The sequence below is a fragment of the Camelus bactrianus genome, chromosome 8, assembly GCF_048773025.1.
Source record: "Camelus bactrianus isolate YW-2024 breed Bactrian camel chromosome 8, ASM4877302v1, whole genome shotgun sequence".
NCBI classification, from domain to species: domain Eukaryota; kingdom Metazoa; phylum Chordata; class Mammalia; order Artiodactyla; family Camelidae; genus Camelus; species Camelus bactrianus.
Window position 1 is genome coordinate 70328433 of NC_133546.1, and position 20913 is coordinate 70349345.

General features: G+C 37.5%; 1 protein-coding gene across 2 annotated transcripts in view; it reads left to right on the top strand.

Annotated features, from left to right (window-relative positions):
• Positions 1-3201: 3201 nt before the first annotated feature.
• The window catches only part of PHF3 (PHD finger protein 3), a 72427-nt gene continuing 54715 nt past the window's right edge, over positions 3202-20913 (top strand). Inside the window, exons 1-2 of one of the 2 annotated variants that reach the window (XM_074368740.1) lie at positions 3202-3503; positions 15938-16206. In XM_074368740.1, the coding sequence (XP_074224841.1) occupies positions 15963-16206 (244 nt within the window). In that variant the 5' untranslated portion in view covers positions 3202-3503; positions 15938-15962. The remainder of the gene's footprint in view (positions 3504-15937; positions 16207-20913) is intronic. The other variant, XM_074368741.1, reaches the window with a different exon arrangement.

Genomic DNA, 20913 nt, shown 5'->3' on the forward strand with positions numbered 1-20913 from the left:
ATTGTGAGTCAGATGTTGGCGTTCTGAGATTGAGTACCATCTGTCCATCCCTTTTCGTCTTCATTCTGGGAGACTTCATTTTAGCCCTTCTATGGATTTTTTTTTAAATAATCTTTTTTTTTTGGTTCCAAAAGCTCTTCATGTCTTCAGATTGTTTACATTTCATAGTATCTAGCACAGTTTTTCAAGTGAAAAAAACCCTCCCCTCAAACAGCTTGCATTTAGTGCCTGTTACTATGAATTCCCCTGTTCCTACTTGGTTGGGAAAGAGGTTAGACTATTGCACGGTAATCAGGATTGGGAAAGCAAGTGGAAGCCCAACGACAAACGCCTGATATTTGTGTTTAATAAATACTTAGAAGGATACACGCTGTATTGAGTGAAATTTGGTGGTGAGGGTGGGTATTAGGGGAATGAAAGATTCTTACCTCATAACTTCTATTGGGCTCTTAAAGAAAAATCAGTGGATATGTGTTAGTTTTATAATAAAATTACTGCTTTTTTTTTTGGCAGGGGAAGGAGGTAATTAGGTTTGTTTTATTTGTTATTTTTTGAGGAGGTACTGAACCCAGGACCTGGTGCATGCACTCTACTACTTGAGCTATATGCCCTCTCCCCCCAAAATTACTGCTTTTTTTTTTAAAAGCTTGTCTGGGAAGGGAAGGAGAGGGGAAATATGGGCATGATTAATTTCCGAAGAGAAAGTCAGGGAAAGTAAGTAATTTCATCACCTTTAAATGAGCTCAACAATCTTGTTGGGCTGTTGAAACCATCAAACGTGATAAAGTGTGTATCGTGTTTAGCAATCATTCTCAACAAACGCTACTTGTTTTCTTTCTTAGCTCTCTGCCTGCCTGCCTGGGCAGAAAGTTTATAAGAACAGAATTCTGGAGCTGTTAATCTAACAACTCAACATGATCAGTCCTGCTGTTGGCACACTGACCTTGACACCCCAGAGCCCCAGTGCAGGAGTCTGTCATGAATGTCCATTCCAAGCAGCTGGTGTGGTATCCCATAAATCACTCCTCCCCAAGACCAGTTTCCTACCCACACACCTGCCCTTTCAGTGACTGTTTCCTGCCTGGAACCTGTCTCTTCTGTGGCTGGATTATCTGCCATTTCATCCATGACTGTACTTCCTAATACCTGCTGCCAAAATTCCAAATTCTGCCCTTTTTGCCATCACCCAAATTGATTAAGGAATCTGTAGCTGTGCTCCCAAGTTCAGTTGCCTGGCCTTCCTCTGACTGTGTGGGTCTGTCTGAGTCTCACATACTGATCTCACACACACTTCAGAATGTAACTAGGTTTACTGATGCCCCTGGTATTGGAATTTGGCCACACTGACCAAGAAAACACGTATTTTGTAGTGAGAGGAGGCATTCTCAACTACCTTCTCTATTGTAGATTCAACTCTTCTTTCCCAGCATAAATTGCACAAGCTAATAGACTGGGTAAAAGACACATAGTATTTATATTGGGAAGCAAAAAGTAAGACAAATGTGAATCTGGGAGCTTGGCTTTTTCAAAATAATAGTCAAAATATCATGCTTTGTGGAAAGCCTTTTGGCTTTTTCAGGATTAGAAATCTTTGTTTTGTAAATGTGACAGGCTTATGGTTCCTATATATATATTTTTTTACCTCCATTTTATTTTTTCAAAAATTCACAAAATTTCTCTGACAAATTTTCCTCAGCTCTTCTAAGGGGACTTTCCATCTGAAGATTTTTCCATTCAAGCTCTACTGTTTTGCATTCCTTTAGGGTGGAATATTGTTTACGGCAATAACCTTAGTCTTTTCTAATCCCTTTTTCAAATTTCACATTGAGGTACGGGAGAAGAGTAAAGATAAAGTTAGATTTATTTTTGCAATTCATCCCAAACATTGCAAGTGAAAAAAGAAATCTTGACTATTCATTTCTGATTTCCTTTCTCAAAAAACATTTTAAAAAAGAGGAATTGTACAACAAAGTTTTGAGGGATTAATGACCCAAGACAGGGGATTGACTTCTAGGATTCCAGAACTAGGACAATCTAACCTTCCTTTGTGAAAGAGCATTTGGTTTGGGGAGTGCTTGAAATAGCGGAGACAGTAAAGGACAGATATTCACCGCACACCTATAAGCTATTATTCTACTCCGCACTAAATGCACTAAATCTTACAATGTGGCCTGAGGTTGGCTTGAGGCTTAAATCAACAAGTAGAGGTTTTAGAAGCGCAGATGCTTGTTGGCTATCATGTTTTACTAGGTCCTGTAGTTAGGAAGGAATCCTGTCCTTAAAGGACTTATGTTGGTCAGGGTGATGACTAGAAACAATTACCTCACGGCGCTCATTATGGGCTGAGCTATGTGTAGCCCAGGCTGCTGTGGAAGCACATAACCTAGGCAAGCGGTTTTCAAACTTTTTGGTCTCAGAACCACTATACACTGTTAAAAATTACTGAGGCACTTCCGAGGTTTTTTGTTTTATGGGTTAGTTATATGCATTGATATTTACTGTCTTAGAAGTTAAACCTAAATGAAAACATTTTAAAAACAACGAAATTCATTGCTACCGTAAATATGAAAAATACGTTTTCCAACAAAAATTGTTATAAAGTTTTTTTCAAATTTCTTTGATGTCTGGCTTAATAGAGGATGGCTGGATTTTCAAATTTGCTTCTGCATTTAATTGGTTGAAGGAGATAGAATCCATCCTCAGACACATGCAAATACAAAGGAATTGGTGACCCTCTAAAAGGACTTGAGAACCCTCCGGGGATCCTCTGGCCACACTTTGAGAACTGCTAACTTAGATCAGGAATATTTCTTGGTGGAAGCAACTCGTGTCCTGAAGTAGACCAGTTAGCTAACAGAGGCTAGGTGAGGGCGAGATGGTTCATGATGAGGCTGTTGTGCAAATCCAGGAGGGATTCCTGGGCAAGGCGCTCAATCTGCTCCACTCTCGCCGCCATTCTGGAACACACACCCAGTTCATAAAAAGTACCTCAGGGGGAGCAGATGTGCCCATCAACATCACATTAACTAGTAAGCGCTAGTGGTTTCTGCAGTCGAGAAAAAGCGACCAAGTGCAGCCTCAACCCTCCGCCTGCGGGCGGTGCCGCGCCCTCGGAAGCCCCGGAGGGCCGCAGCGCGCAGGCGCGGCGCGGCCCCGGAACGGTAAACAGTGGGGTCACGTGACGCGGCCCCGTTCCTGTCCCCGCGCCGCCGCCGCACGCCGATGGCTGCGGGGTCTCGCGCCGCCGCACGGTCCCCACGAGGCGAGCGACCCTCGGGTTCTTGGGCGGCGGCGGCGGCTGCAACGAGGATAAGGAGGGCGGCGCGGAAGCCGGGACAGTGTGGTCGGCAGCGGCCGCCCGAGTCGTGAGGAAGAAAAGGCTGTGGCAGCGACGCCTGCGTCCTGCGCGTACCCCCTCTCCGCGCAGCCGGCCCCCTCCTCCGCGGCAGCGCGGCCACCATCTTCCTCTCGCTGCCAGTGGTAGCGCTCGTCGGCGGAGCTGGGTGAGTTGCGGCGCGGCCGCGGTCGGGCGACGGGCGGCCCTCCCCTCCCCCGGCCCTTGCCCCACGCCCCGCGCCTCCGTGGCCTCCCGCCTTCCCGCGGCTGTGCTCCGCGCCTTCCTCCTGCGCAGCGGGAAGGCGCCTCTGCGGCCTCTTGCGCAACGCCCTCGGCCCGCCCGCGCTGCCTCTGCCGCCCGGGACCGTTTGGGCCGCGGCGGCGGGGCGGCTCAGCGGACGGTCGGGGCCGCGGCCTCCCCGCCGGCTCCTGCGCCCCGGCCTCGGGGTGAGTCCCGCCGCCGCGCGTGCACGCGGGCGCGCAGGCCCAGAGGCACGGCGGGCGCTGGCGGGGAGGCCCAGCCCGCAGGCCCCGACCTGGCCCTCCGGCATCGAGCTTTGGGCCCAGGTCCTGGCAGCCGGCGCTGGCCTTGGCCAGGAGGCCGAGCCCGGTCCCCGCTGGTGCAGACCGGGAGTTGGCGCCTCATCCACTCTCCCGCGGCCGCGCGCTTTTGTGCCTGGGACCCAAACTGTCGACTCCTTATGCATAGTTTGAAAGGAGAAGCCTGGAATCCGTTCTTCTGATAATACGTGTAATTTAATGAACCACTTGTCGATATGTGGGTGGTGGTGGTCCTAAATAACTGATCACCTGACCGGGGGTGCGGGGAGGAGTGAGAGAGGGAGAGAATGTTGGTACCGCGCGCAGTCTAGGTCCCTTCTTTTCCCTAGCAATGTATTGCCGAGTCCGATGACCTTTTCTCATCTTTGGGTTTTTAAATGCCATTTCCCAAAGGCTATGATTCGAAGTAATTTGAGTGGGTGATTATTGATGCTATTCAGGAATCATTTGCAGAATATGATCATGGATAGTCATTAATGTAAGGGGCAACGACGCTTTAATGTCTATCTCATTATGTGTAGAGATACTTAATTTAAGATGAAACTTAGGTAATTGAGCCTTTACAAAGACGAATTTTACCACGTTATTTTAAATGGAGGGTAAGGGGGAAGATACAGTAAACTACTTAGGGGGTACTTAACAGTACATTGTTCTATTCAGTTACTATTTTGGATTCGAACTTGTCTTCCCCTTACTGAACTGATTGTCCCCCAAACTGGACCTCAGTTATTCAATCATTACCTACCATTTTTTTGATTCTTGAATGAAGTGTTTGGGATTGTGAAAATGTAGATGTGTTTTTCTGATAGGAAAGAGACATGAGTCAACCGGGAAGTTGTTGCAGCATTCTTTTTAAAATTTGTATCTTCATTCTAGAGCATAAAAAGTGTTGTGTTGTGAAGATTGTTGTTTTAAATAGTGATTTTTAACCATCATTACCACTTAGACCTTTCCTTAATTTGCTATATTTTCTCTCCATTTCTTCTGTTTACTGGCCATATATTACGATCATGAACTTTCCCTCCATCAGCATCTTCATCGTCACTGCTTTTAAATATATACTCCATATCCCCATGATAGTACCAATCTAAGGAAGTACTTTTAATAGCGATTATTGCTCTGATTAAGCCACATACAGTTCAGTCAGTTCCTTAGCTGCAGAAAGTCTTCTACTGAACTGAAGTGAGCCACTTTTTAAGTATAGAGAACTACAGCCTTAAATCGTAAGCTTTATTTGATAGCTGTACCACGATTTGTAAGAAGGATAACACATGAGTTAGTAATGGGACAGGTTTTTTCCCTGTTCCATGTGTGCTTTATAGGTTTATTTATTGAAAAGCATGAAAGTGTAGTTTATTATACTGCTTTTGCATCCTTTAGGAGGTTAGTGAACTTCCTTATCACGCTGAACTGGTTGTGCATTACATGCTGTTGGGATAGACCTCAGATAACTAGCTGATCCTATGGTATACCAGTCTGTTGCGTATTCAGATAAGTCAAATCTGTGAAAAGTGGTCTGTGTAAATGTAGGTCCAAAGCAACTTTCAGGATAGAAAAATGGAAGGGAATTTGTCTTCATATTAATCATTTAAAACCATAATATTAAAATTTGAATTGTATTGAGTATGGAATCAGGAAAGGTTAATAATTTTTGACTTCTACTATAGTTTATTAACAAAACTATTACTTATAAAAGTTGAAAGTAGCAAATGACAATTTAGATTGCTGCAAAGTTGCCTTGAATTCAGATTTTTACATAATACGGATTATATGTAGAAAACTTGGTGAATGAGTGAATATAAATTGTGCATACAGTTTTGGTTTTTGGGTACTAAAATGTAGATAATGGTTATCTTCCTTGACGTGGTAAGGTGGTGTTTGCCTTTTTTGATACATTTTACTCTTAAAGGTGTGATTTTTTTTTTTTTGGCACAGATTTCTCATGAAATCCTTTTTATTTAATAACTTTTTTGTCTAGAGGTAAGATCTTTTCTATTTTTTAATGAGGTGATGAGGTTTATTGATTAGCCTCTCAGGCTTGCGGATTGCCCGTAACTACTTCATTACACAGTGTCAGGGAGGACAAGGTTCTTAGTGCTGATTTCTAAATATTTTCATACATTTACATTTCTTTAATTCTTTTGGACACGTGGTTGCTGGATTTCTTTTCTGGAACAGTACATCTTGGGTTCTGTTTTATTCATTTCTTAGAGCACCTGCTGAGAATCCTGCAGTATCTTTTCAGAAGCATAGACATCTTATTTTTTAACTAGAAAAATGATTTGTCAAATTGTTACACATTTTTGATACTGTTGTGTTTTTTAATTTTATTTTTTATTGAAGTGTAATTGATTTGCAATGTTAATTTCAGATGTACAGCAAAGTGAATCGGGTATACATATACACACACACATATATTTTCAGGTTCTTTTCCATTGTAGCTTATTACAAGAAATTGAATATAGCTCCCTGTACTGTATGATACTGTTGAATTCTTGAGAACAGTAAAAATATTATTTTTTAATTGTTGTCCTTTCATTACACAAGGAAGGATATTGAGAGTCTTGATTTGATTAAAAATATTTGAGACCTGGGTGCTGTTTGTACTTTCAAGGAACGTAGTCTAGGTTGAGAAATGAGATTCAGACTTGAGATTTTTAAATCATTGTATTAGAGTTAAAATTGAAAGATATTTCAAGAGTTAAGAGACATTGTATGAGGAATTGCCAAATGTATAGACTGGACAATTATTGCCATGCGTTGTGTATTTATTTCAGATCATCTTTTAATAGTTGGGATTTAAAATTTTAAGATCATTTGTATAATGGAGAGAGGATGAAGAGAAATAGTTAAGCAAAAACTTCAAAATAGTATCCAGAAGTTTTATCTTTTGGCACAATCTAATTTTCTGTTGATTGTGCAGAAAGGCTAACATTTTAATTCATTTATAATTTGGGTGGTCTGGCCACGTGAAAACATTCTAAAATTGTAGACTCTGAAAATAGATTGAGAAGTTTGTGGTTGATAACTTCAAAATGATGATGTCCTATACACACTGAGGATAACCCATTTTATTTTTAATGTGTAGGGAGTGGCTAAGTGCATAGTTCCTAATTTATTTTGGAAAAGGGTATGTCACCTTGTTTCCAGTATTTGAAAGATTTTATTGATGTTGTATGGACATAAAAGTTGATAGGTGTCATATATGTACACTGCATAAGGTACAGCAGTTTAAAAGTGCAGGCCCAGGAATCCCACTGCCTGGATGCCAGCTTGGGTGTACAGGTGTGTCTTGTTTTATTGTGCTTTACAGATAACTGCCTTTTAAAAAAAATGCAAAAAAAGCCAAACTGAAGATTTGTGGCAGTGTTACATGGAACAAGCCTATTGACACCAATTTTAATGGTGTTTGCTTACTTTGAGTCTCTGTGTCACATTTTGGTGATTCTCACAGTATTTCGTACTTTTTCATTATTGTATTTATCCTGGTCATCAGTGATGAGTGATCTTGATGTTACTGTTGTCATTATTTTGGGTCACCACAAACCACACCCCCTATTAAGACCCTGAGCTTAATTGTAAATGTGTGTATTCTGACTGCTCCACTGACTGGGTGTTCCCTGTCTCCCTCTCCTTGGGCCTCCCTATTCCTGGAGACACAACAATATTGAAATTAGACCAATTAACCCTATAATGGTCTCTACGTGTCTGAGTGGAAGGAAGAGTCACACGTCTCTCACTTTAAATCAGAAGCCAGAAATGGTTAAGCTTAGTGAGGAAGGCATGTTGAAAGCCAAAACAGGGCAAAAACTAGGCTTCTTGTACCAAACAGTTAGGCAGGTAGTGGATGCAAAGGAAAAGTTCTTGAAAGAAATTAAAAGTGCTGCTCCATTGAACAGATGAATGAAAAAAGTGAAACAGCCGTATTGCTGATATGGAGAAAAGTTTGGCCTGGATAGGAGATCAAACAAGCCACAGTGTTCTCTTAAGCCAAAGTGTAATCCAGAGCGAGGCCTTAAGTTTCTTCAATTCTGTGAAGGCTGAGAGAGGTGAGGAAGCTGCAGAAGGAAAGTTTGAAGCTTGCAGAGGTTGGATCATGAGGTTTAAGGAAAGAAACCATCTCCATAACATAAAAGTGCAGTGTGAAGCGGCACGTGCTGATGTGGAAGCTGCAGCAAGTTCTCCAGAAGATCTCGCTCAGATCACTTCTGAAGGTGGCTACTCCGAACAGCAGAGTTCAGTGTAGACAAAACAGCCTTATGTTGGAAGAAGATGCCATCCAGGACTTCATAGCTGGAGAGACGTCAGTGCTAGGTTTCAAAGCTTCATAGGACAGGCTGACTCTCTTGTGAGGGGTGAATGCAACTGGTGACTTTAAGCTGAAGCCACTGCTCACTTACTATTTTGAAAATCCTAAGGCCCTTGAAAAGTATACTATGTCTACTCTGCCTGTGCTTTATATGTGGAACAACAAAGCCTGGATGACAGCACATCTGTTTACAACATGATTGACTATTTTAAGTCTATGTTGAGACCTACTGCTCAGAGAAAGTTTCCTTTAAAAGTATTACTGCTCACTGATGATGCACCTGGTCACCAAGAGCTCTGATGGGGATGGACAGTGGGATTAATGCCTGCTAACAGAGCACATGTTCTGCAGCCCATGGATCAAGGAGCCACTTTGACTTTCAAGTCTTATTTAAGAAATACATTTCCTCTGGCTACAGCTTCCATAGATAGTGATTCATTTGATGGCTCTGGGCAAAAGTCAGTTGAAGACTTTTTGCAAAGGATTCACCGTTCTAGATGCCATTAAGAACATTCATAATTCGTGGGAAGAGGTCAAAATAACATTAACAGGAGTTTGGAAGAAGTTGATGCCAGCCTTCATGGATGACTTTGAGGAGTTCAGAACTTCAGTGGAGGAAGTAACAGCAGATGTGGTGGAAATAGAGAACTAGAATTGGGAGTGGAGCCTGAAGATGGGACTGTTGTGATCTCAGGATAAAACTTGAACTGATGAGTTGCTTCTTACAGATGAATGAAGAAAACGGGTTCTTGAGATGGAATCTACTCCAGGTGAAGATGCTGTGAGAAGATTGTTAAGCTGATCACAAATGATTTAGAATATTATGTAAACTTAGTTAATAAAGCACCCGAAGGGTTTGGGAAGACTGGGTCCAATTTTGAAAGAAGTTCTGCTGCGGGTAAAATGCTGTCAGGCAGCACTGTGTGCTGCAGAGAAATCATTTGTGAAAGGAAGAGTCAGTTGATGCAGCAAACTTAATTGTCTCATTTTAAGAGACAACCACCCCAGCCTTCAGCAAACACCACCCTGGTCAGCCAGCAGCCATCAACATCGGGGAAGACCCTCTACCAGCAAAAAGGTTACAGCTTGCTGAAGGCTCAGATGATAAGCAGCATTTTTTAGCAATAAAGCATTTTTAGTTATGGTTTATACATTGTTTTTGTAGACATAATGCTGTTGTGTACTTCATAGACTGTGGTACAGTGCAAACATAACTCTTGTATGCACCGTGAAACCAAAAGAGTGGTGTGACTCACTTTATTGTGTGGGATACTCGCTTCACTGTGGTGGTTTGGAACTGACCCTGCGTTATCTTTGAGGTACACCTGTACTGGGTATGTGGCCTTGGACAAGTTACGTAATTGTCTCAGTTTGCTCATCTGCAAAATAGAAATAATAATTACACCTATTGCACAGAGGTGTTTTGAGGAACTAATGAGATATGCATACAGTACAGTTAGCATAGGGCCTGGTACATAGTACATGATAAGTACACATTAGTTTGGACTGTTCTCACGTAGGTTATAGTTTCAAGGATAAGTTGCTTGTAGTGTTAATCCACGCTTCTAATACTTCCCATAATGACAGTAGGATATAGTTGTAAACTTTGAAATTAACTCTTACTAATGGCTGAGTGTAATAATTCTGCTTTTGCCAGTTTCAGCTTGTACTTGTTAGTTCTTTTTCTAGGTGCTTAGGTCTACTTTGGTTTTAGTGTGGCAGTCATCTTGGATTCTTACATGTTCTTTTTACATGATATATTCAGAAGCAAAGTTATGATTCTTGCTTTTTCTTATGAAGTCTTGCCAGTAGATTCTAACCAGTGAAACTGGACCAGAATTTGAAATGGGTGTGTTGAGCAGGTGATTAGGTAGCATTACATTGTAGAATTGAACTTCGTAGAATTGTATCAGATCATATGGCTTAACCATTTAGTGATTTTCCTTGACTCCATCCTGGAAGGATAACTTAATATTCATCTTTTCACGTTATTGTGCCATGGTGGTGAAGAACTGCCGTTTGTGTCAGAGCAGATTTGAGTTCCAGCTGTCATTTATTCTGTAATATTGGGTGTAACTTTGCTAAGCTTTAGCTCTTCTCGTAAATTGAGAATAATAATAATAATAATAGTAACAACAATAATAGCAGTAATAATAACAATAATAATACCTGCCTAATTGTGTGGCTGTGAAGTTTAGTGACATTATACATTTAAGTTTAGCATGGTGCACAGCACATAATAAAACAGTCAATGAATTTAACTGTGTAAAGAGATAATACAGGGTAGTGACTCTTGAATGAAATTTTCTAGGTTCAGATTTTAGCTCCACCACTTATTATAGCAATTGAATGTCACTGATCCCAATTTCATTTTTTTTTTTTTTTGTATAATCAGGATTATAATATAGCACTGTTGTAAGGATTGAATTGATAAATGTAGACCAGAGTTTCTTAACCTCAGCACCATTTTTTGCTGGGTAATTCTTTGTGGTGGGGCTTTCCTAGTGCATTGTAGTATATTTACTAGATGCCAATAGCATGCCCTCCAATTATGATGACCAAAATTCCCTCCATACGTGACCAAATGCCCTCTGGAGGAGCTTAATCACCTCTGATTGGAAACTACTGATGTAAAATAAAGTGCGTTGACCATTGCCTGGCATGAAGTTAGAGCACATTAAGTTTGTATTTTGTCATTTATAATAGTGGTACTTTTTACCCCTCCTTCTCCTACTGCCTATTAGAAATTTGTTAATAGTAAGCATGCCTGATGAATTAACAGCTTAATTTAAACTATGGTTAGGGATTGGAAGGCATCAAGTTGTTCTGTTCCCCAGGGCCTTCGCATTTCTGTCTTTGCCTGGATTGCTATTCCCCATTTATGTGTGGATCACTCCTGCATTTTAGGTTTTGGCTCACATGGAGCCCTTTATTAGCAAGGCTTTCATTTACCGTCAGGCATAGAATGCCCTCCTCCTCCCTATTCACTATTATCCTGTTTAATTATTCTTCATAGGTTTTATAATCTCCTGATGTGTATTTATCACCCCCCCCCAATGCCTTTGATAGCTTCAGTGATTTATTGTTAGGGTTACATGTGTTTTTTTTTTTAAGGGGATGATATGATAAAATACGTAGTTTTACTTTGAAGATGTTTCTGAAAAGTTGAGATACCAGTTTTAATTTACTCTTAATTTAAATGGGATTTTGGTAGAAGTATATATATATATATATATATATATATATTTTTTTTTTTTTTTTTTGCGGTTGGTGCTTCCTAAATCTTTTTGCATTCTATTCGTACATGAAACACTTAGAAAACAATATAGGCTAGTTTTATCATTAAACTAAACTTGACTGCAGTATAATTCTGTGAATTACAGGTGAGACTAGGAAATATCTTCAGACTTAGATTAAATTTTACATTGTAAATAAACGTTAGTTAACGTTTAGGATGTTATTAGTAATGCTTACTTTTAGTTGTATTCTGAGTCTTTCTAAATGGTCCATTAGGACCAAATGCTGCCATTGATCATCAGCACCTGCTGTTCCTTTGCCTGGAATAGCCCCTGGACCTTCAGGGCCCAGCTCACACGTCACCTGCTTAGCCTTGTCCTATGGCTTTTACATCCTCTGTAGTACTGTCTGAGCCCTTCAGTATGACACTTTCATATATTGTTGTGATGTTTACATGTTGTCATTTTTGTCTGCACTTTGTTTTGATTTATGAGCTTCTTGAATTTGAGACTGGCGTTTATTTCACTAGTACTTACGGAAGTACGTAATAGTAAATGCTTAATAAATAAGTGAATAAATGAGTAATTTTGAATTAAGCAAATTATCCAATTCTCTGACTTAGCTGGATACATTTTATTGTCTGTGAACCTGAGGCATGACTGTGAACTCAGAAGTAATTTCTGGTTTTAGCGTCTATGTCTTCCCAAGTAAAAAGTATCAATTTAATTGCATATATACATATCCTTAGTCCCTTAAATTACACCCTAGATAGGTTTGTTATGTTTTAATTATTAAATTTATAATGTCAAATATAAAAAAGCGTTTAAGTAGAATTTCAGTGTAAGAAACAGGATTTATTTAAATCAAGCAATTTGTTTAATTAACAGAGACACTGAATGAACTCTTACATTTCTCTTTAATTGGATCTGATTATCTTTGACTATCTACATTGCTAGGTATTTTAGGGCACTGTATTTTAGCTTAGTGTTCATTTTTTAAAAAAGGACCTTATTATAGAGTAGTTTTAGATTTATAGATAAGTTGCAGACATAGTATAGAGTTTTTATGTACCCTTCTTCTAATTTCTCTGATTGTTACATCTGATGTAATGCTAGTGCCTTTATTAGAACTAGAGATTAACTTTGGTACATTACTATTAACTAAATTCTAGCCTTTATTCTGATTTCACCAGTTTTTTCACTGTTGTCCCTTTTCTGTTCCATGGTCCAACTCAGGATACCACATTGCATTTAGTAGGTTAGTGTGTTTGTGTTAAGTGAGTATTTCTACAATTGGCTAACATTTGTCTTACAGTTTAGCAGTGGAGAGTTTTTATTTTATTTTTTGATACTGAGCACTTGATGTCTGAAACTGATTTTTGAAAATAAATTACTACTTTATGCCTCCATACAGTGTTACTTTCAAGATAATCGTATGAGATGGCTGTATACTAAGATTTTTGGAATTCTGCCTTTAGAATTGGCCCCCAAGCCTGTTGGAACCACTTATGAAAATCCAGTCTTACCAATTTATGACAATTTTATATTGTCAAGTGTAGAAATTGTCTTCTTTGGACCCACAGGTTTGGGATGCTTTATACTATATTCTGTCTGGAAGATTCCCAATTTCATTGACATACTAGAAGTGTCTTACACAGTGTTAACTGCTTAGTGAACATTTGCTGAGTAAATTAAAGGCGTTGTTAAAGAAATGTAATTTTGTTATACCAATCTTTCTCGACATTAGACCATGAATGCTTTTATCCTGATCTGCTTATTTAAATCCAGGGAAACACACTTTATAATAAGTCATACTAGTTCGGGGGTGGAAAACCCCAAAAACTGGAAAGTTAGTTTACCCATCTTGTTTACAATATGCTGTACTTTCTTTTTAAAGCTGATCTTTAAATATTGTCTAGTTTTGAGATTAAAAATATGCCACAGGCTCTGAAGATACCTTTTAGTAAGAGTTTGGGTGGTTCACTAATAGTACCGTTGAAGAAAATGTTTTGCTCATTTAGATCGCTATTTTGAATGGATTGATCTTCTGTATGGATAGCTTTGTGACTTCAAGCTGTGTAACTGCAGCTTCTGAATGTTTTGAGTGTCCCCACCACTTGAAAGCACACAGTCAGAACTTGTGCGGCAGAAAGACGGACCCCAGGAGTTTGTAGAATTTACCAGACTTGTATTGCTGTGGGAACGAGTGGGTGTGTTGTCAGTAGATTCAACATACCATTTTTAACAAGCAAAGTTAACCATTGTTCCTAGAGCTGGAATTGCCTTTTTTCCTTTGTTTTATCTGGGATACAACTCTGAAGTGGGGGTGGTTTTGGCTTGTGGTAAACTTTGGATTCTGTCATATTCAGATAAACAAATCTGTTAGTAGTTCTAGCTACTTAATTTTGTAAACATTTAGTAACAGTTCTGTAAATTATTTTTAATTACCAGAAATATATTACACTAAATTTCTTTGGAACCTAAAAACATTAGGGGAAGTATTGGTGATATATGATAATTGAGCCTTTCTTAGGCAGAGGTCAGATAGCTTTAGGGAATTAAAACTTATCCTGACTTTCCATCAGCATTGTAGCTTACAGTTTTCTCAATGTTATAGAGAACACATGTAAGATAACTAGCCAGTCAAATAGCTAACATTTTATTTCAGTGCTTTATTAATATTTCAATATAAATAAGTTGCAGAATTTGAGAAGATACTGAAATCCTATATTTAGAAGAGGATTTACTTTTGTGAGAGTGAGATCATTTTCTTCCCTTTCCTTTAAATTTTAGATTGAGTTACAACAAACTACATCCATTTAAAATGAACAGATTGATGAATTTTGGTGGGTATATACAGTCACAAAACTGCTACCACATCAAGATTTAGGACATTTTTATCATTCTCCAAAGTATCTTGTTCCTTTGCAGTTGACCCCTCTCTTATCCAAAGCCCCAGGCAACTATTGAGTTGTTGAAAAATTATGAAAAATGTTTTTAAAGAAGAACCTTTAGTGAGTCAAATCTAGTCAATTCCTAGCTTTATAACTTGGTGTGAAAGGGTTAGAGTTACGACCATGGTCTGTGGAGCCTTGAAACCTGGGTCTGACTCTTTGGCTTTGTTTTGTGACTTTCTAGAAGACGTTTAAATGATTTACTTACATTCTGTTTATAAAACTAGGATAGAAGTACCATCTATTATTTTTAAGTGCTAGCTTCTTATTTATTTATTTGGCAGGGGGAGGTAATTAGGCTTATATATTTATTTAATGGAGATACTGGGGATTGAACCCAGGACCTCATGCATGCTAAGCATGCACTCTACGCTTGAGCTATACCCTCTGCCCCTGCATCTATTGTTATTGGGGATAAATGAATTAAAAATGCAGGTAAAATATTTAGCAGCATATAATATATACCCAGTAAAATGCAGAGTATCTTTGAACTTCCTCTAATCTCATTTTTATAGGGGAGGAATTCAAGGATGGGAAATTTTGATCGCTTTGGAGCTTATCTAAAAATCCTTGGAATTTTGGAACCCAGCACCTTCTGGGTTAATTAGTGGAATTTTCCAGCTAACCGAATATTACTAGATTTCATTTTGTTCACTCCTCCCTACCCCTGCCCCCAAATTACATTGGTTCAGTTTTCTCTGAAACCAGTAGTAATTCAACTTTTGATAATTGAGGTTCCTCCAGAGCATGAAATGCCCTTTGCTGAGCAGTGCCTAGTGTGCAGGTATAGTTTAAATAGGAGACTAGCTTGATACCTGTATAGACACCACATAACTCACTGAAGGAAATTTAGATCTCTGACATATCATTTTCTTGTTATTTATCTCATTTTATCTTAGAAGGAGTTTTCCCCAAAATACGTGTATGTGCACGTCTGTGCCTATGTGTATGTAATTTTTTGAGTTTTGATTCATTGGGTTTAGTTAATAGTTTCTTTCCATTTTTTCCTCTTACCTCTACAAAAAAAAACCTTCTTGTCTATCTTATCTTTAAATAATTCAAATGCGTTGTAAATAAAACAAGGCTGTTTTACAGTTTTAATAGGTATGGGACAATAAGTGATTTGATTTTAGCTCTTTTATATGGACTCATTGTAAAGGCAGTGTCTGAGTTTTAATTTATGAAAAGATTATGGTTAAAACATACGGTTTTTTTGGTTTTAAGCCATGTAATTCTTTCAAATGTATCAAATTAATGGACTATATATACATAGCTTTTTTTCCCCTAAAAGTGAATTAAGTAAGCATTTAATAGGATCTCTGGTAAAATGAATTTCTACATGCGTGGTGAAGAAACATTATCAAGCAGAGATTTTGTTCTACATGTCCAAATGTATATTCTGAAAACAGTGAGGATTTTTTTTAACAATTCAGAAATACCTAAGTGTGTTCATAGACTCAAAACTATTAAAATAATTGGGTTTTAGGTGATTATCGATTGATAGCTTTATTTCTTATGGTATTTTTTTTGTCTTTCTATAGGGCTGAAAGACACACAGAAGTCTTCATGGATATAGTTGATACATTTAATCATTTAATTCCTACTGAACACTTAGATGATGCCCTATTTCTAGGATCCAACCTGGAGAATGAAGTCTGTGAGGATTTTAGTACAAGTCAAAATGTCTTAGAGGACTCGCTGAAGAACATGCTCAGCGATAAGGATCCTATGCTAGGATCTGCAAGTAACCAGTTCTGTTTGCCTGTTTTGGATAGCAATGATCCCAATTTCCAGATGCCTTGTTCAACAGGTAATTCTTACTTTTTTTTTTTTTTTTAGTCTGCAATTTAAAATAAAAAGAATTTTTAGCAGTTTTTTTTTTGTTTGTTTTTTTGTTTCTTTTTTTTTCTTTTTTTTTTTTTTTTGGACAAGGGTAGTGACTTTAGGGTTCTTTCCTTTGACCTTAGAGCTCCTTTCCTAGGCATCAGAATTAGAATTTAAACTGAATTTTCTTCCAAGGAATGTGGAATTATCTTTGAGGATATTATGGATATAGATGGGGTAGCCCTATAATTTATCATCCAAAGTGGGTTAGTTTTTGAGAATTACAGGGGCTCTTGTCAATAATTACATCATGACAACAGGTATAAATTGGGGACACCCCCCCCCCCAGCAAATAGGGATTTGCCTCACCAAGGGATTTGCCTCACCAATTGGAACATGATGTCATCTTATCCTAGGCCTATTGGAGTCAAGGGGAATGGCTCAATTGACTTTTGTCAGTGCCCCTCCCACCCCTTCAAATTTAACATATTGTGTGCTGCCATTTCAGATCTTTTTAGTATTTTGTACCTGTATCTCAAAGAAAAAGAACTCTAGACCTTTGCTGTCCAGTGTAGCAACCATATAACTGTTATTCACCTGAAATGAGCCTGATCCTAATTGAGATGTGCAGTAAAATGCACATTTGATTTTAAAGATTCAGGATGGAAAAAAAATGTAAAATAGTTCACCAAATTTATTAAATGTAGATTACATGTTGAGGCAGTATTTTGGATATTTTTAGTTAAATAAAATATTTTATTAAAGTTAATTTCACTGGTTTTCTTTTTACCTGTTTTTAAGTGGCTACTTGAAAATTTAAAATTACATATATGGTTTACATTATATTTCCATTGGACAGTGCTGGTCTAGGACCTATGGTTGAAGTAACTAAAAAATAGTAACTTCTAGGGGATAGTAACTTGCTCTTTGTAGGGCTAATCTAATTCTTCATAAGAAGCTACTCCAGAGATACATTAATATGTAGGAAAAATATGTAGATTTTCCTTTATAAAGCAAAGAAAGTATTACAGTAAACTTTGGGGCAGTTAGCTATTGTGTAAGCTGAAATTAGACAAAAAAATCAGTTCCACATGGAGCAGTTAGGCTTTCCTTCTGTGTTCCCTAGAGTAGTTTAGGCTTACGTTGGTGATGGTCTGTTTTTCAGTGACTAAACTTCTGCAGTGCAGTTTTTCAGTATTTTTCATTTCATTTGAATATTTTCTACCTAGTATTTTGATATAATAATATGTAAAATTTGGATTAGGTGGCCTGCTGTTCATCCATAAATTTGTCAGATTACTCTGCCTGAAAATCTCAACACTTTGGCTTTTAGGAATCTTCATTTTATCAGCTTTTTAATACTGAAGTCTTTTGAATTGCTTACTAATAATGGTGAATCTCTGAATTATATACAGTGTGTTGTGTTATCACATAGGTTACATTGTTTTTGTTGTATTCTTAAATGTTTTAAAGTTTTTAAAATTTTGTTTTATGTATGCATTGTTCCTGTGTCAGTACAATATATCTAATTATTGTGAAGCACTTAGGACACTGGTTATATGCACAGAGTTTCACAGTTTAGTCTAAATTCAGGAAAGCCGTTTGTTGACTACTGTGTGCTTGTTACTGGAAATAACCCTCAAGGATGTTATATAGGGCTTTGAATTGGCAAATGTATCATCCTCTTAGACTTTCTTACTTATAGCGTTCCAGCCCCTTAGTAATACTAGTATTCTTACTTGCTGTCTTTTTTGTTTTTTGTTTTTAATTGATTTCTATTGATAGGAAAAGTTTTGTTTTGTTTTTTTTAATATGAAAAGTCTCTTCAGTTTTGGTGAACATTTCTTCTGCTAATAGGAGACTTACAACATCTATATTGAAGTACTTAAATATTTTTGAGGTATAATTAACACTTGTTTATGATTTCATTATTTTGTAAACTTTAACATTGTAAGAACTTAAAAGTAGAAATATTTTTAAATTTTTCCTGTTTTAAATTTGTTTGCTACAATTATTTATCTTGATTCTAAAGCAGAACTGTTTGTATTAATGTATGTAATATGTGTATATATATATACATATAACATACATACACATTTTTAAGATATGTAAGGGAATATGTAGGGGACTTAAAATTATAAAGTTCTTTATGGGATTGTTTAGATTTTATCATGCCATCTGGCAAGGGATTTATCTTGATTGTTTCAGAGTTCCTTTTGCCCTTCGGGATATTTGGTTTAGTAAAAGGCCTATGTATTTTTTAATAATAGCAAAATGGAAAACATTGAAGTTAAAAAAATTGTTTTGAAGTGATTTTAGATTTAAGAGAGAGTTGCACAGAAGAAATTTTATTGTAAACTATTTAGTGAAAACCCTGTATGGACAGCTTTTATAACTTTCAGCTTCAACTTTTTGGAAAAATATAAAAACAACGTAATTCTTACCCAGATGTTTGTACCTGACTCTATAGGTTTTTACTGGTTGTCTTAGCTGAAGCTTAGCAGGGAAATGACCCTGTTAGTATTCCTCAGGCCGTTGAATGCTATAGATTATGGTTATTTTGGAACCTTGGTTTTAACAATGTGAAAGGTAGCAAACAAAATAACTGTTGTCTTGTTCTTGCTGAATGAGGTTAGTTTGTAGTTGTTAAAGACCAGTTTTTTGTTAATGTAGTTGAATGACTTGACAGAAATCATGGAGGAGCATTAACAACTATAAAAATAGGAAAGAACATGGAAGATCACTTTTAGTGCTCTGTCAGATGCACAGAAATTAGAATGCTAATTGTTTCAAGAGATAACCAGTAGATTTCTGATCCTTTTTTTGAGTGCTTTGAACTCCTTAAAGTATTTCTTTATGTAAGTGCAGTGTTTGCATATGGTTTTTAGATTCGCCCAGTAATATTTTTTGTTAAGTATTTGGGAAATGTTTAATCTTGGTTAACAAACCAATTATTGGTATTCTTAAAAAAAAAATCTTGTCATCCTTAAAATAAAAATGTTTTCCCAAGTAATAGATTCAAGATACTGACTATATTGTTTATATATACCATGTGAGGAATGTATTCAGAGTCTTTGAAATGGTATTTGAATAATTGGCATTGTCAGTGTCAAATGTTAATTTTATCTCTTACTTTGTGGACAACTTTGTGCCCCTTTTACATAGACAGCTATGATTCATAAGTGTGAAACAAATCTTGTATTTATGAACCATTTCTTTACACGGTATATTGAAAAGAAGTTTTCAGTGGCTGTAATTTGATTTGTTTCCTTAATACCAGGCAGACAGACACACTGTAAATATGGGTATTCAGAGCAGCCTTTCATTCAGCTAGCACTTGGAGCTAGTGCATCCTTCAGTGGAACCAAGACATCCTTTCCAGGCTACATCGTGGCTTACAAAAATCCTCATTCACTAAATTAAACAAAAAATCTTTCCTGCAGTGTGGTTTTTGAAGGTTAGACACATAAAAAGTCATAGAATTCAGTATTTTACATATTTTGCAAGAGTTGATTCATATTGTGTACTTCAGTCTTTTTTCAACTGTAGAGAGAAATTCCTGCTAGCATGCATATGTGATAGTTGCTTTCCTATCAGGAATGCTGTTGATAATATATGACATCACGTAGCACTGGGTTTAATGAGAATTTTAGCTTGTGCTACTTCCTTCTGAGCAAAGTATTGTTAATACATATTAAGACTAGTTTTGCAAGCTTCTCAGCAATAGTGGTATTTGGTCCTTTTTTTAGCACACAGATTTCTTTCAGTCATAGCTCTGTAGTTTGGGATTAAGTCATCATTAGAGGCAGAAATCATCTGTGTAATATTGAAAAAACTATACTGTACCTTCTCTGAAAAGATGTTTGATGTCCTTTTGCATCACTGAGATTTGTTTAAAAGGTATTTACAAGTTTTTATGGCTTCATTTTTCTCTTAGACATTTCTGATCAGGAGTTTGAATTTAGCATTAACTGTTCCAATAAAATGCAGTTGTCAGATATTAATTACTGTTTTTCTTATTTGTACTTTATTTGTGGGGACAGCAAACTCTTTGCAAATTTATTACACCTGTGGATCAAGCTACACGTACACATTTATTACAAATTTGCACTAGGGTCTTTTTTCCCACTATTTTTATTATTCTGAGTCGTCATTTTTTTTTATTTTAACTTCTGTGCTTCAGTGAACCTCTTGCACCATTAATCTTACTTTTGAGTTGCATTTGACCAAGAAAACACAAATTTAGTACATATAAAGTAGTCATGCAAATGAGATGAAAATATATTGGTTAAGACGAAGTGTATACTCTTTTTGGTGGGGGGTGGTAGTTAGGTGGATTGATTGATTGGAGGTACTGGAGATTGAACCCAGGACCTTGTGCATGCTAGGCATGCACTCTAACGCTGAGTTATATCCTCCCCCAAGATGAAGTGTATACTCTTAATTGAATGTTAGAGAAGAATAACTGATCAGCCTTGTAAGAACATGCATAGCCCTTAAGAATAAAACTTCATTTCTGTGAGATTGATGATTAAATATTTCGAGTTGTTTTTAGAGGGGTCTAAGTGAAAGGTATGTAGAGAAGAGAATGAACAGAAGAGAGAGGCAAATACCTTGTGGAATTAGTGGAGAAGAGAAAATGCTGGAAGGTGGAAAGAGTAGGACATAACAGCAGCCGTAGATGCTTGAAAGT